The 17480-nt window shown below is 44.9% G+C and overlaps 1 protein-coding gene across 1 annotated transcript in view; it reads left to right on the forward strand.

Annotated features, from left to right (window-relative positions):
- Window positions 1–17480, forward strand: part of LOC126278736 (chondroadherin-like protein) — a gene marked incomplete at both ends in the record, with an annotated part of 64105 nt that overhangs the window by 14012 nt on the left and 32613 nt on the right. Inside the window, 2 exons of the mRNA XM_049979013.1 lie at window positions 6274–6307; window positions 6365–6705. Of these exons, the coding sequence (XP_049834970.1) occupies window positions 6274–6307; window positions 6365–6705 (375 nt within the window). The remainder of the gene's footprint in view (window positions 1–6273; window positions 6308–6364; window positions 6706–17480) is intronic.

The following is a 17480-nucleotide window of genomic DNA, read 5'->3' on the forward strand; positions in this document are numbered from 1 at the left end:
AGACTCTTAATTCAGGAGCTACGGCGTCATAAACACTTAATATGCGGGAGACTAGAGAATCCTGCAAGACTTTTCCCAACACTTTACGCAGACAGTACCCATATTTGCCGCTGACTGTACCTACAAAAACATGCCATTGTGCAGCACGTAGTTCAGGAGATTTGAAGTCATATGCACTGAGATGCATGAAAAACTGATGCGTCACGCCTGACGTTTTAATTTATTACTTATTTACTACTGCACCTATAGGCAACACATTTCGAATACAGTAGTCATATCTACCACTGGACGTACCTACAAAATTATATCACTGTACGGCACATAGATCAGGAGATACAAACTCATTAACATGAAGGTGAGTGAAAATGAAATTGCAGGAAAAAATTCGCTAGATGTAGAGGTAAAATATGTGTGCAAACACACGTGAAATATGAGAAATACTTGTGACATATATTTCACATGTGTATATGCGAGCAAAGCCACTGTAAGGACCGAGCAGTAGTTTGAACACGGGACTCTGATTCAGGAGGACGATGGTTCAATCTTGCGTCTGGCCATCCAGATTTAGGTTTTCCCTAAATCGCTCCAGGCAAATGCTGCGATGGTTCCTTTGAAAGGGCACGGCCAACTTCCTACCCCATCCTTCTCTAATCTGCTGAGACCGATGTACTTTGCTCTCTTCCCCCCAAATCAACCCAACCACAGTTAGAAAGCTCATCCTGAAACCCCTGATCGACATGAAACAAATTGAGTACACATGCTAGTCAATCTAGAAAGAAAGACTGTAGGAATAATAACGTAGAGAGAGAAGGGAGGACAAAGGATGGTGAGAAAGAGATGGAGATGGAGGAGATAGGCACAGGTAGGAGGAGGAGGAAATGCAGAGGGAAAGGAAAGAGGACGAGTTGCATGGAGATAGCCAGAGAGATGTGGGAGAAGGAGATAAAAAGATAGGAGGAGAAAATGGACAAAGTGAGGGATGAGGAGGAGATGGAAAAAGAGGGGGGCAGAGAAAGACATAGATAGAAAACACGGGGAAAAGAACAGAGAGAGGGGCAGGGAGAGTGACGTGGGGTAAGGAGGGGATGAACAGAGGAGGAAATTGACAAAAAGAGGGGGAGGAAGAGATGAAGTGGGAACAGGAAATGAACAGAGGGGGAAGAAGGAGACGGACAGAAGATGAGACAGCGGGACAAGGAGGAAATGCACAGGAAAAAGGAGACGGACAGAGTGGAGGCAGAGAGAGTGGCAGAGAGAGTGAGTGTTAGAGATGTACAGAGAGATGGAAGGGACTGGGGGGAGGGATAGAGACAAGAGGAAGGAGAGATGGATAAAGAGAAAGTGGGTGGGTAGAGACAGGGATGAGAAGATAGACAGAGAGAGGGGGCATGAGGAGGTGGACAGAAAGAGGAGGTAGGAGGAGATGGACTAATAGAAGACTGGAATGCCTGGTATCTCGGCTAGTTGAGTACGTGGTTATGAAACTTGCTGTCAAGTTTAGTTTGACAGTATCTAAGTAAAATTGTATCCTTTTTTATTTGTGAAAGTATCAATGATAAGATTGTGCTAAATTAATTATTCAACGAACCTGCATCTGATTGCTTCTGTGAACTTGTTTCTTGCACTCCTCCATTTTGCCAGAAATGCAATATGTATTTGACTCAGCAATCAAATTTAAGAGAATAATGGTGTTTGTTGAATGGCATTAATATGGTAGTAAAAAATTAGCTTTTGGCCCTTGAATAATGCCAGTTGTGCAATGGCATAAAATTAGTTATTTGAAATAACTTTGCGCTGATAACGTTAGTGATACCAAAATCGATTTCAGACCATGAATTGCACATATATATTGCATGGAGGCCTTATTTTCATGACGTTCTCTCATTGGTGGGTAACTTTACTACTCATTTTAAATACCAACAGGCTGTTAGATTTATATATATATATATATATATATATATATATATATATATATATATATATATATATATATATATATATATATACTCCTGGAAATGCAAAAAAGAACACATTGACACCGGTGTGTCAGACCCACCATACTTGCTCCGGACACTGCGGGAGGGCTGTACAAGCAATGATCACACGCACGGCACAGCGGACACACCAGGAACTGCGGTGTTGGCCGTCGAATGGCGCTAGCTGCGCAGCATTTGTGCACCGCCACAGTCAGTGTCAGCCAGTTTCCCGTGGCATATGGAGCTCCATCGCAGTCTTTAACACTGGTAGGATGCCGCGACAGCGTGGACGTGAACCGTATGTGCAGGTGACGGACCTTGAGCGAGGGCGTATAGTGGGCATGCGGGAGGCCGGGTGGACGTACATCGATGTTGTCGCCAGTGGTCGGCGGAAGGTGCACGCGCCCGTCGACCTGGGACCGGACCGCAGTGACGCACGGATGCACGCCAAGACCGTAGGATCCTACGCAGTGCCGTAGGAGACTGCACCGCCACTTCCCAGCAAATTATGGACACTGTTGCTCCTGGGGTATCGGCGAGGACCATTCGCAACCGTCGCCATGAAGCTGGGCTACGGTCCCGCACACCGTTAGGCCGTCTTCCGCTCACGCCCCAACATCGTGCAGCCCGCCTCCAGTGGTGTCGCGACAGGTGTGAATGGAGGGACGAATGGAGACGTGTCGTCTTCAGCGATGACAGTCGCTTCTGCCTTGGTGCCAATGATGGTCGTATGCGTGTTTGGCGCCGTGCAGGTGAGCGCTACAATCGGGACTGCATACGACCGAGGCACACAGGGCCAACACCCGGCATCATGGTGTGGGGAGCGATCTCCTACACTGGCCGTACACCTCTGGTGATCGTCGAGGGGACACTGAATAGTGCATGGTACATCCAAACCGTCATCGAACCCATCGTTCTACCATTCCTAGACCGGCAAGGGAACTTGCTGTTCCAACAGGACAATGTACGTCCGCATGTATCCCGTGCCACCCAACGTGCTCTAGAAGGTGTAAGTCAACTACCCTGGCCAGCTAGATCTCCGGATCTGTCCCCCATTGAGCATGTTTGGGACTGGATGAAGCGTCGTCTCACGCGGTCTGCACGTCTAGCACGAACGCTGGTCCAGCTGAGGCGCCAGGTGGAAATGGCATGGCAAGCCGTTCCACAGGACTACATCCAGCATCTCTACGATCGTCTCCACGGGAGAATAGCAGCCTGCATTGCTGCGAAAGGTGGATATACACTGTACTAGTGCCGACATTGTGCATGCTCTGTTGCCTGTGTCTATGTGCCTGTGGTTCTGTCAGTGTGATCATGTGATGTATCTGACCCCAGGAATGTGTCAATAAAGTTTCCCCTTTCTGGGACAATGAATTTACAGTCTTCCAGGACTGTGTGTATACTGTAATTTAAGGAAATTTTACTTAGAATTGCATTTTTATCACTCAATATTATAAACATTTTTACGTATTTGAGATATGATTACAAACAGTTTTGGCACACTGAATATCTGTGGTTGGGGCAAATATGTTTTGTCCACTTTTCGTGCTTTCCTCATGGGTTGTGGCTCTTAAGAGGGGTACCACCAAGTTTAACAACAACGTCTCTCAGTTCACGAGAAATGGGTCGGACATCTGGACGTTGTATATGAGACTCTACTAAATCCATTCCAAGCTTTTGTAGCAATTCTGTTAGTTTTAAATCATTTGTTTCATCAAGTTGTTTGGTGCACTGAAGCAAGACAGCAGCATTGACTCCTACTATGTTTAGAATGGCATAAAATACAGACATTGGCCATCTGCGTGTTCGCCGTGATAACGAATAGTTGGCACACATTTGGTACAGTGCGTCCACTTCTTTTGTGGCATTGTAATCAATGATCATTTGAGGTTTTTTCTGTTGAATACTAATTTTCTGATCGTTATGCATAGATGAAAGCAACACAACATCTCGACCTTTCTGAGGAACATAAGAACAAATTGTCTTTCCTTCGTTATGCCCAAATAATGCAGATTCTACTGTTTGCTTTCTGCTTGGTTTGAATTATTCTGGGATCTGTGGTTTATTTTGCTTTGGAGTGCCGAAGACAGTCAACTTTTTGGCTTCTAGTTGATTACAGAGTTCAAGTGACATGAACGAATTGTCTACTGTCACATGTCTATAGTTTCCCTCAATTGGTGTTATTAATATCAAAATATCCTCTGTTGCGATTGATAATGTACTTTTTCTTGTCCCTTTGCCTGTGTAAACAAATGCATTGCAAAAATAGAATGTTCGGGAGCCACAAAGGCACGTAACTTTGAGGCCGTATTTGGCTGGCTTCTTGGGCGTATACTTGCGAAATTTGCACCTACCACGAAAGGGTACTAACATTTCATCGATTGTCACCTACGCTCCTGGAGCATAATACTTTTCACATTTGTCTATAAAAGAGCTCCCACATATCTCTAATAGCTGCAAGTCTGTCATCAGCCTTCTTAGCATCTCTTGTAGCAGCACAATCGAATCAGAAGCAAGACAAAATGAATAAAAATCTCTGAGCGCTCATAGTGGCTCGAAACACATCACGGCCAGTTCCATCATTAGCAAAACGTCCAACAACATTTTCGTGATTGGATTTCATTACTGCAGATAAATAAAGCAGACCCAGAAATGCTCTCAGTTCTATTATACCTAGCGGCTTTATGAGCGCTGCCTTAGGTGTTCTGTATTTGTTTGAAATGTCATGTATCTTGACATTTGTATTGGTGAGTATTAGTTGCAATAAATCTTCACTAATGAACAGTTCCCAAGCAGATAATATGTCAGTTAAATCAATCGATTTTTCTTTACGTTCACCTCCTGGAAGACGACTAATTATATTGTGAGCACGGATACGAATTGTAGGAGAAGCTTCTTTTGACCACTTGTAGCACTGCTTTTTTCGAAAAAAATATTTTTCAGTGGAAGGCCTAATACACGCCTCTTCATCTGATTCACCACAACTACTTTCTGATGTAGCTTCTGAGGTGGAATCATGATCACTTAGTATAAATTCAGCCTCATCTGCTCTGGTTTCCTCATCAGATTGCAAAAACACAGGCTCTTTCACTATTCTTTCCAATTCATCATCTGTAAATGACTTCGATGATGCCATTCTGAAAAATAATGCATTCATGCTATGGTGTGCGTACTGTAAGACCTTAGGTACACACATCATCAGATTATTTGCCTTGTCGCTCTAACGAAGTAGGGAAGTGTCAGCAATATGTCTCGTGGTCTTATTGTGCCGTGTTTATCTTCTGCCATTAGGTCAGACGATAGAAATGCCACTGTCATGCTTAGAGTAGCAGATTGACGGTGGCCAACTTTAAACGGAACTTGATTAATTTTGACACACATTTATTAAAATAATAACAAGCACAGACGTACCGTAACTTGATTCTGGATGCTGTTTTCAATTGACAATCTGAAGCTCCTTTGGTATTGGTACGTTAATCTTATTCTCACATGTCTCTGATACTTGACAAACTGTCTATACATTTACCTTCATGGCTATTTACAGGAATATGGTAAACTTATTAGGCACAGACTGAAACTGGACTATAGACTGGTGCAGACTAATGCAGACTGATACAGACTGGCACAGACTGGTGCAGACGAATGCAGACTAATGCAGACAAATGCAGACTAATGCAGACTGACTAATCGGAGGTCTGTACACTCATTATAATACCTCGCAAATTCATGTATCGCTGCGCAAGTGTGATCCGCAAGGAGAAAAGATTCTACGTTACAGCAATCTCATTGGCTGCATTACATATTAATATATGGATTGGCGGAAGCAGAATTTGGTCCGTCTCTAAGGCAGCGCCGTCTCGTAGTGTGGAGACGGACGACCATTGCGCCTGCGCTGTTGTGCTTGGCGGAGTGCTCTCTAGTGGGAAAGTTGTGCTCGCGGTGACTACGCAGAACTATGTACACAATACATACTCACATAACCTTAACAGTTAACGTTATCATGTAAAGTGTGCTGTTTTCGAAGTACTCTAAGATTTCAGTCGCGTAAAACGCTAACTGAGATAGTCAAAGCCAACTTAGGTTAATACTCTGGTGGGGCATTCCGAGACCTCACTCAATAATACTGAAAACACCGTATTCAGCACTCAGCGTTAAAAGGCAGCATTTCACTGAGGATTACAACGAACACAGGTGCCATCTGTTGTTCCGTTCACGTACTATGTATTGTATACTATCGTCTGGAGTTCTCCGGGACCCCACTAGAGCAGCTAAGGGTTAATGGTTGCTGCCTGTGTAGGCGACTGGACGGCAACGAGCTGACCGGCACGGAGGCCGGCGCTGGTAGCGCCGGCGCGGCGCCCTCGCCAGCGGCGTCCACCGCCTCCGAGTCCGGGGTGTCGGCGCTGACGACGCTGCGCGCGCTGCACGGCCTGGCGCTGGCCGGCAACCCCTGGAACTGCAGCTGCGCGCTGCGGCCGCTGCGCCGCTGGCTCACCGAGCAGCGCGTGCCCCTGGGCGACGAGCCGCCCGCGTGCCGCGAGCCGGCGAGGCTGCGCGGCCGCGCCTGGGACCGCCTGTCCGCCGAGGACTTCGCCTGCCGGCCGCGGCCCGCGCCGCCGCCCCTCGTCAGCGCGCAGGAGGGCGGCGCCGCCCAGCTGCGCTGCCCCGTCAGCGCGGACCCGCCGCCCACCGTCAAGTGGCTGTGGCGCGGCCGGCCGCTCGTCAACAGGTGCGCGCTGTAACAGCTTCGGCACAAGTTCTGCGTGCCACACATACACACACACACACACACACATACACACACACACACACACACACACACAAACACACGCACACTGATATACTCTGATACTCAGTTCAAGAATCATAAAAGCAGGTTGTATACATGGAAGAATCGTGGAGATACTAGAAGGTATCACATAGATTATATAATGGTAAGACAGAGACTTAGGAATCAGGTTTTCCAAGGGCAGATGTGGACTCTCACCACAATGTATTGGTTATGAACTGTAGATTAAAACTGAAGAAACTGCAAAAAGGTGGGCATTTAGAGAGATGGGACCTGGATAAACTGACTAAACCAGAGGATCTACAGAGTTTCAAGGAGAATATAACGGAACAATTGACAGGAATGGGGGAAAGAAGTAGAGCAGAAGAAGAATGGGTAGCTTTGACAGATGAAATAGTGAAGGCAGCAGAGGATCAAGTAGGTAAAAAGACGACGGCTAGCAGAAATTCTTGGGTAACAGAAGATATATAGAATTTAATTGATGAAAAGAGAAAATATAAAAACGCAGTAAATGAAGCAAGCAAAAAGGAATACAAACATCTCAAAAATGAGATCGATAGGAAGTGCAAAATGGCTAAGCAGAGATAGCTAGAGGACAAATGTAACGATGTAGAGGCTTATCACACTAGGGGTAAGATAGATACTGCCTACAGGAAAATTAAAGAGACCTTTGTAGAAAAGAGAACAACTTGTATGAATATGAAGAGCTCAGATGGAAACCCAGTTCTAAGCAAAGAAGGGAAAGCAGAAAGGTGGAAGGAGTATATAGATGGTCTATACAGGGGCGATGCTCTTGAGGGCAATTATATGGAAATGGAAGAGGAGGTAGATGTAGATGAAATGGGAGATGTGATACTGCGTGAAGAGTTTGACAGAGCACTGGAAGACCTAAGTCGAAACAAGGCCCAGAGAGTAGACAACATTCCATTGGAACTACTGACAGCCTTGGGAGAGACAGTCCTGACAAAACTCTACCATCTGGTGAGCAATATGTATGAGACAGGCGAAATACCCTCACTCTTCAAGCAGAATATAATAATTCCAATCCCAAAGAAAGCAGGTGTTGATAGATGTGAAAACTACCGAACTATCAGTTCAGTTTGGATACCGTAGAAATATTAGAATACGTAAGGCAATACTGACCTCACGACTTACCTTAGAAGAAAGATTATGGAAAGCCAAATCTACGTTTCTAGCATTTGTAGACTTACTGAAAGCTTTTGAAACGGTTGTCTGGAATACTCTCTTTCTAATTCTACAGATGGCAGGGGTAAAATACAGGGAGCGAAAGGCTATTTACAATTTGTACAGAAACTAGAAGGCAATTATAAGAGACGATGGGCATGAAAGGGAAGCAGTGGTTGGGTTGTAGCCTCTCCCCGATTTTATTTAATTTGTATATTGAGAAAGCAGTGAAGGAAACAAAAGAAAAATTCGGAGTATGAATTAAAATCCAAGGAGAAGAAATAAAAACTTTGAGGTTTGCCGATGACATTGTAATTCTGTCAGAGACAGCAAAGGACTTGGTAGAGCAGTTGAACGGAATGAACAGTGTCTTGAAAGGAGGATGTAAGATGGATATCAACAAAAGCAAAGCAAGGACAATGAAATGTGTCAGGAAGTCGTTTCTGAAAGTATTTCTATGGAGTGTAGCCATGTATGGAAGTGAAACATGCCCGATAACTAGTTTGGACAAGGAGGGAATAGAAGCTTTCGAAATGTGGTGCTACAGAAGAATGCTGAAGATTAGATGGGTAGATCATATAACTAATGAGGAGGTATTGAATAGAATTGGAGAGAAGAGGAGTTTGTGGCACAACTTCACTAGAATAAGGGATCGGTTGGTGGGGAATGTTCTGAGGCATCAAGGGATCACCAATTTTGTATTGGTGGGCAGTGTGGATGGTAAACATCGTAGAGGGAGACCAAGAGATGAATACACTAAACAGATTCAGAAGGATGTAGGTTGCAGTAGGTACTGGGAGATGAAGAATCTTGCACAGGATAGAGTAGCATGGAGAGCTGCATCAAACCAATCTCTGGACTGAAGACTGCAACAACAACAACAACAACATTTGCAATATCGATAATGATGTTCACAGTAGGCACCAAATGGGTTGTGAGGTTTTATAAAATTAGAAAAACACAGAAAGAGTATGTATAAATATGTTACATACAGATGGCAGTCAGAAACACCCTTAAAAACTAGTAAGGTTGCTACTACATAGGCTGCGCTACGGTAATTTTTAAGAAAAAAATTGGATACGTTCATTTCTGAGTCAATTAGCATTGAAGTTAGTCAGTCATGCCATTTTCCATGCAAATTCAGGGCGCCTGCCAGATACAATAATGGTTACTTGTTCTCAAGTCAAAGATGATAGCACACAAGGCTGCTCAGCCTCTGCTGGAGTATCGATCCTTACTACTGTCCTATGTCGAGTTTCTTTATTGCTCTCTTTATCAGTTTTAGAAAACCAAATGTATCAGATATTTGGCGACACTGTCTCCGGTGGGCCACTTGAATTTGCACGCTTAAGAACATCTATCGCCAACTTCTATGGTAATTATCTCAAAAATGGCAAATATACCTAATTTTTTCTCAACCATTTTTTCTCAGCCCAGTCTGCCCTGGAACAACCTTACAAGCTTTTCAAAAATTTCTGAGCACCCTTTTGAAGCGCAATGTATTTATCTGCTCACAAACCCATAGACTGCTTTCCACCAAATTTCTCACAGAAACAGCAGGACTCACGAGTATGTTTGAGGTATGGGCAGATTCCTATGTAATTTGAGATGTGGACAAATCCCTGATCCTAGCTTATAGGTTGCCCTATGCAACAAATGTATTGTTTGGGAACAATATCCACGAGCAAAATCAACCTGATGTGGATAGCAGCCTACCTTTGAGGGGCAAGAAGCTCTTTTGGAGCCCATGACATTTACACTGCCCTGTGTGACACTTGTGCTTTGTTGGAGTGCTTTGGCCTACTTTGTCGACCTTCTTTGTATGTCGGTCTCTACATCAGTGGCAAATAAGCGATTTTCAAGCCTTTTTATGTATTCTGCCCTCCATGAGAGGTGTGTTGCGGGAGTATTCCTTACCCACTTTATTGAACTACACTCCTGGAAATTGAAATAAGAACACCGTGAATTCATTGTCCCAGGAAGGGGAAACTTTATTGACACATTCCTGGGGTCAGATACATAACATGATCACACAGACAGAACCACAGGCACATAGACACAGGCAACAGAGCATGCACAATGTCGGCACTAGTACAGTGTATATCCACCTTTCGCAGCAATGCAGGCTGCTATTATCCTATGGAGACGATTGTAGAGATGCTGGATGTAGTCCTGTGGAACGGCTTGCCATGCCATTTCCACCTGGCGCCTCAGTTGGACCAGCGTTAGTGCTGGACGTGCAGACCGCGTGAGACGACGCTTCATCCAGTCCCAAACATGCTCAATGGGGGACAGATCCGGAGATTTGCTGGCCAGGGTAGTTGACTTACACCTTCTAGAGCACGTTGGGTGGCACGGGATACATGCGGACGTGCATTGTCCTGTTGGAACAGCAACTTCCCTTGCCAGTCTAGGAATGGTAGAACGATGGATTCGATGATGGTTTGGATGTACCGTGCACTATTCAGTGTCCCCTCGATGATCACCAGAGGTGTACGGCCAGTGTAGGAGATCGCTCCCCACACCATGATGCCGGGTGTTGGCCCTGTGTGCCTCGGTCGTATGCAGTCCTGATTGTGGCGCTCACCTGCACGGCATCAAACACGCATACGACCATCATTGGCACCAAGGCAGAAGCGACTCTTATCGCTGAAGACGACACGTCTCCATTCGTCCCTCCATTCACGCCTGTCGCGACACCACTGGAGGCAGGCTGCATGATGTTGGGGCGTGAGCGGAAGATGGCCTAACGGTGTGCGGGACCGTAGCCCAGCTTCATGGAGACGGTTGCGAATGGTCCTCGCCGATACCCCAGAAGCAACAGTGTCCCTAATTTGCTGGGAAGTGGCGGTGCGGTCCCCTACGGCACTGTGTAGGATCCTACGGTCTTGGCGTGCATCTGTGCATCGCTGCGGTCCTGTCCCAGGTCGACGGGCACGTGCACCTTCCGCAGACCACTGGCGACAACATCGATGTATTGAGGAGACCTCAAGCCCCACGTGTTGAGCAATTCGGCGGTACGTCCACCCGGCCTCCCGCATGCCCACTATACGCCCTCGCTCAAAGTCCGTTAACTGCACATACGGTTCACGTCCACGCTGTCGCGGCATGCTACCAGTGTTAAAGACTGCGATGGAGCTCCGTATGCCACGGCAAACTGGCTGACACTGACGGCGGCGGTGCACAAATGCTGCGCAGCTAGCGCCATTCGACGGCCAACACCGCGGTTCCTAGTGTGTCCGCTGTGCCGTGGGTGTAATCATTGCTTGTACAGCCCTCTCGCAGCGTCCGGATCAAGTATGGTGGGTCTGACACACCGGTGTCAATGTGTTCTTTTTTCCATTTCCAGGAGTGTATATAGCAGAAGCTACACATGCCGATGGGGGACAGGTTGAGACGAACAGAGGCAATTGGCAGTCTGTGCGGCTGGAGGGACGGATTGGGAGATGCATGAGGCAGATGGAAAGTCTAGAGAGGTAGGGGGCAGATGGAATAAGGTGATGGGTAGGCACAGATGGAATGAGAAAGGGTGCTCAGGGTGCTGACGCTGCAGTGATCCTAGCAGATAAAGAAGATGAGTTTTGGAAAGTGATTTTCTTACTGAAACGAGGAAAGGAGAAAATGAGAAAATAGAGGGGGAGGAGCAGATCAAGAGGCAAAGAGAGTGGAGAGGAAAGAGACATATAGAGTAGAAGATGAGATATACAGACAGAAGTACTAATATGTAGGCATACAGAATGAGGAAGAGTTGGAGACAGAGGTGGAGAAGAAGGTCAGTTCAATATATGTTCTGAGCACACATGCATGTGAATTCACGAGTAGAAGCCTATTAAACGGTACTGAAGGACATTGTAGTTAATTTATTGCAATTGATTTTGGCATGTTGATATAGCACAATAAATTGAAATTGCACCGATAGATGAGAAGGGATTGCGTGAAATATGGTCTGATGGTATAACATCAGCCATAATATAACTTAAGAAGAGAAAAGCGACAGGAAGAGATGGTACTAATGACGACTGCTAAAATATGGAGAAATGAAGCCACAAAGACAACTGCTGCATCTCTGAAACTGTTGTTGGAAGAGGGTAGTATCCACAAAGGCTGTATGATTGCAAATGTGATTTCAGTTAAAAAGGGGGGGGGGGTGGCAGAAGCCTCCGCAGTAACAAAAGAGAAATACGTTTACTGGATCAGCATACAAGATACGTACTACGATATTAAACACAAGACTTAAAATCATTCCAGAAGGAGTCCTGCATGGTGAAAAAATGGGTTTTAGGAAAGCACTCCACGACAGACGCAGAATTCATTTTACAGCAGATAATAAAAAACGCAGACTATATAATAAAGGAACGCACATTATTTTTATCGATTTTGAAAAAGCTTTTGACAGTTTCAATAGACAGAAATTATGGAAGATAATGACGAATTGCGGATGTTCTAAACATCTAACAAAAGCCATAAATAGATTATAACAGAACTATGACTATCACTCTAGACCTTAACGGAAAATAGCTAATGAGATACCGACTAACAAAGAAGCACGAAAAGGCTGCTGCATCTTCCAAAATTTGTTTCACAGTAACATACATAAAATAATGAGTTTAGGGAAAACAGGTTTCCCTAAACGTCTAGACCTAGACAGAAGGACTTACTATATGCTGACGCTGCAGTGATCCTAGGAGATAAAGAAGATGACCTTTAGAAAGGGATTTTCTTACTGAAACCAACTTTGACATTCACATATCAGTAGAAAACACTAAGACGATGGCCTTCATGGCAAAAGAACACCTTAGAACCAGAAAAGTGGTAGATGCGAATATTTCGAGCAAGTAAAGTACTTCAGTTACTCAGGATGTGAGGTGGCTACAACAAACATTCCGAAATCAAGCTTAGTAAATTCAGCCGGGTGTATGGAACAGATAACTTAAAAACAAAGCGAGAAAAGATACTTAAATTCTGCGGGACAGAACTAGTACCCAGAATGCTCTGTAGAAGCGAGACTTGAGTGTTTAGTAAACAGCAAGAAAGCCTTTTTCAGGTATAAGAAATGAAATTCCTGAGACGTGTGGAAGGTTGGAAGACAGGTTAACAGCTTGAGACACTAGATAAGAGGTAAGAGTTTTAGTCTAAATGACGAAATTCAGTGTTATAGAAAAAACTAGAATGAGCTCTTAGAAAGAATGAAGAGTGAAAGACTCCCCATGAAGGCTAGAAAGCGGAAGACCTCAGCAAAGGTGGGCACTGCAAAAGCACTGCCCCCTAGTAGCTGATGAAAAGAGGAAGAAAGAACGTAGAAAACCTGGAAAGCTACGACTATCGCCTCCAGTGAGCTATGTAGCGACTTGCTGATAGAGAATACGCAGAAGGCAGAAGGTAGGAAGGTGGAAGCTGGGAAGTCAGAGGCGGCTGGGGGGGGGGGGGGGGGGTAGTGGAGAGGAGGGGGATGACTGGGTGTCGTGAGAGCATTGGCTAAGACTTGGATCAAACAAGGCAGATGGGAAAAATTTATATCTACATAGTTACTTTGCATTTCAGACTTAAGTGTTTGATATTTTGTGCATAGAACAATTTCCCAGCTGTTACCCTACCGCTCATGAAAAGCGTGTGAAGCGGATAAATCTACCTATGTGATCTCTGAAAAGATAATTAGGCTATTCCGTCGGAAACGAGATTATTAAAGACGTGACACAAGTACGGAATAGATAAAGGACGGGGAAGGAAATCAGCCGTAGCCTCTTCAAAGGAACCATGCCGAAATGCTATAGGCGAGTCCAGAAAGCCGCTGCTAATCTGAATCCGGATGAACGGATGGAGATGACCGATATTTCGTAACCGCAACAAAAAACGCCTTTGGTTTAACAATTGCTGCCGTAACTCGTTTGTCATAAACATAATAGACTCGTCTGTTTCATTCATACAGAAATTCTAGTTAATGGGAGAAGTTACATTTCAGAATTTATGAAACTGGAAAGACAGAATCAAATTTTCAGAACAATATCCAAACAAACCGGGAGACAGCAAGTGTTATAATTGTCCTACAATCGGCTTACTAGCTCATGCATACAAGTTGCTTTGGATTAATAGTTGTTACACTAACTCCCTTCTCATATCCATGACACTCTGTTTTCATGGCAATATAAAGAGAGACATAATTCGTACGGTATCTCTAGTTAGTGGGAAAATTGGCAACCAAATGATGATACCTGTTAGTTAGCAGAATCTATGAGACCGGAGAAACAGACTCAATCTATCCACGTAGTCCTGAAGATAGCAAGGACAGACAAGCGACACTGTTAGTATGCAGAGGTACGGAAACGATAACTGAGGATCCTATCCTGTTTCAGGACTGGTAAAGATACCAAGAGGCATCTCTTACTTCGCGTCTGACATGGAAGGAAGACTTCATGAAAGTAGACATCGATGTAGAAAAAGCCTTCGACTACCGTACGCTAAAAAGCTCCACATGTCTTAAACTGACAGGAAAAGTCAAAGGAAGAGGCGGGTAATACACGTGTTGTAAAAGAACTAAGGGGAAGCCATTTGAATCGAATAACAATACAAACTTTCTTGGATTTAAAAGGATCTGAGGGTGTCTCACACCCTCCTTCCCTCCCCCTCCTTCACCCCTCTTCCTCCATTGTCTGACCCTTGACATTAGAGTGAGTGTAGGTGATGCATGTAAAGTTATCGTTCAAGACAGAAACATATGGAATAACTTTCTTGTCCAACAAAGGGGTCTCAAATTTTTCATCATTTTTCGATGGTATTCCCTGTTTGATATAATTGTATGGCTCTGTATTTCACTAGCTGACGAATTATTTTCATTATAATCGAAATATGATAACTGAAGTTAATAAACATAAGTATCGCAGTTTCTTTGGAGAATAGTGTTCCGTGTACGAAATTTATTTTTCATATGTCACCCAGAAATTGTTACTACCTGCGACTTACACAGTGCACACACTCGAAAATTTGAAAATGAGGGTGTGACGCATTTCAAAAGGCATTGAGGTAAACGAAGAGGGACAGGAATACTACATACTGCAATACTACATAGGTAGCAGAAAAAAAGAAGACAACGATGGCGGGAAACTGAAAAGTAAGTTGGCAGGCTAGATTGTTTCAAGAAAATCGTACTTATAGTCCTACTGGTAATCAGCAGTCTAAACAAGAATCAAAAGCAAGACGATTTGGGAAACAAAAAAGTGTCATTCAATTATACTTAAAACTGCTGTTCCAATGAACACTGTCCAGCAAGAACATTTTGACCATCAACCTATTAGCCGGTATTTCCACCTTTGGCATGGATAACACCGCCGAAGCGTCGTAGCATGGAAGCAGATAGGCTTTGTTAGACGACTGGACGGAACTGGCACCACTTCTGCGCACACAAGTAACCTGTTGTTGTGGTGGTCTTCAGTCCTGAAACTGGTTTGATGCAGCTCTCCATGCTACTCTATCCTGTGCAAGCTGCTTCATCTCTCAGTACGTACTGCAGCCTACATCCTTCTGAATCTGCTTAGTGTATTCATCTCTAGGTCTCCCTCTACAATTTTCACCCTCCACGCTGCCCTACAATACTAAATTCGTGATCTGTTGATGCCTCAGAACATGTCCTACCAACCGATCCCTTCTTCTAGTCAAGTTCTGCCACAAACTCCTCTTCTCCCCAATTCTATTCAATACCTCCTCATTAGTTATGTGACCTACCCATTTAATCTTCACCATTCTTCTGTAGCACCACGTTTCGAAAGCATCTATTCTCTTCTCGTCCAAACTATTTACCATCCATGTTTCACTTCCATACGGGGCTACACTCCATACAAATACTTTCAGAAACGACTTCGTGGCATTTAAATCTATACTCGATGTTAACAAATTTCTCTCCTTCAAAAGCGCTTTCCTTGCCATTGTCACTCTTCATTTTATATCTTCTCTACTTCGACCATCATCAATTATTTTGCTCCCCAAATAGCAATCTCCTTTACTACTTTAAGTGTCTCTTTTCCTAAGCTAATTCCTCAGCATCATCCGATTTAATTCGACTACATTCCATTATCCTCGTCTTGCTTTTGTTGATGTTCATCTTACACTCTCCTTTCAAGACACTGTCCATTCCGTTCAACTGCTCTTCCAAGCCCTTTGCTGTCTCTGACAGAATTACAATGTCATCGGCGAACCTCAATGTTTTTATTTCTTCTCCATGGATTTTAATACCTACTCCGAATTTTTCTTTGTTTCCTCTAATGCTTTCTCAATATAGAGATTGAACAACATTGGGGAGAGGCTACAACCCTGTCTCACTCCCTTCCCAACCACTGCCTCCCTGTCATGCCCCTCGACCCTTATAACTGCCATCTGGTTTCTGTACAAATTGTAAATAGCCTCTCGCTCCCTGTATTTTACCCCTTGCCACCTTCAGAATTTGGAAGAGAGTATTCCAGTCAACATTGTCAAAAGCTTTCTCGAGGTCTGCAAATGCTAGAAAAGTAGGGTTGCCTTTTCTTAATCTAGCTTTTAAGATAAGTCGTAGTGTCAGTATTGCCCCACGTGTTCACAAGTAGCCTACTTCCCGTAAATTCCGGGGAGAGGGGCGATGAACTCTGACGCATTCTTCATTCACTTTCCAGATGTGTGCAACAGGAGTCAGATCTGGCCAATTGGTTGGCCAGCAAATCTACTGGATCTCGTCGCTATTTCCCTCGGACCACTCCATGACACTCCTCGTCTCTTGACATGGCGCATTAGCTTGTTGAGAAGTCCCATTGCCGTCGGGAAACATGATCGTCATGAAGGACTGTACATGGCCTGCAACCAGCGTACGATACTCCTTGGTCGTCATGGTGCCTTGTACGGGCTCCACATGACCCATGGATGACCACGTAAATGTTCCCCTGAGAATAATGGAGTCACTAACTTGTCTCGGTCAGGCAGTACTAGTATCAAGGAGCTATTGGCTGAAAGCCGTCGGATTCGTTCCCTCCCATCGGTAAGCTGAAGGAGGTACCAGGGCCGATATGACCATGCAACGCTCTGCCACTGCGCCAAAGTCCAGTGCCGATGGTCACGTTTCCGTTCCAGTCGTAGATGCCGACGTCGTGGTGTTAACATTGGCACAGGTAGGGATGGTGTGCTGCGGCGGCCCATCGCTAGGAGTGTCCGGTGCGTTGTGTGTTCAGACACACTTGTACACTGCCCAGCATTAAAGTCTGACGTTAGTTCCGCTACAGTTCTCCGCCTGTCCCATTCTACCAGTCTGCCCAGCCTGCGACATCCAACATCTGTTATCAGGGGTGACCGGCCGACTCGACGACGTCGACGTAGTTCCACCTTGGTTTCGCCACGTGTTGAAGACGCTCACCGCACCACTCCTAAAACACCTGCAGCTTCCGAAACGCTCGTACCGAGCCTCCGGGCCATCGCAATTTGCCCATCGTCGAACTCAGAAGTATGATGCGCCTTCCCCATTCTGCATACGGATAGGACACTCACTAATACTACATGCACCGTGCGTGTGTCTGACT

Source organism: Schistocerca gregaria, chromosome 6 (assembly GCF_023897955.1).
Source record: "Schistocerca gregaria isolate iqSchGreg1 chromosome 6, iqSchGreg1.2, whole genome shotgun sequence".
Classification (NCBI taxonomy): Eukaryota; Metazoa; Arthropoda; class Insecta; order Orthoptera; family Acrididae; genus Schistocerca; species Schistocerca gregaria.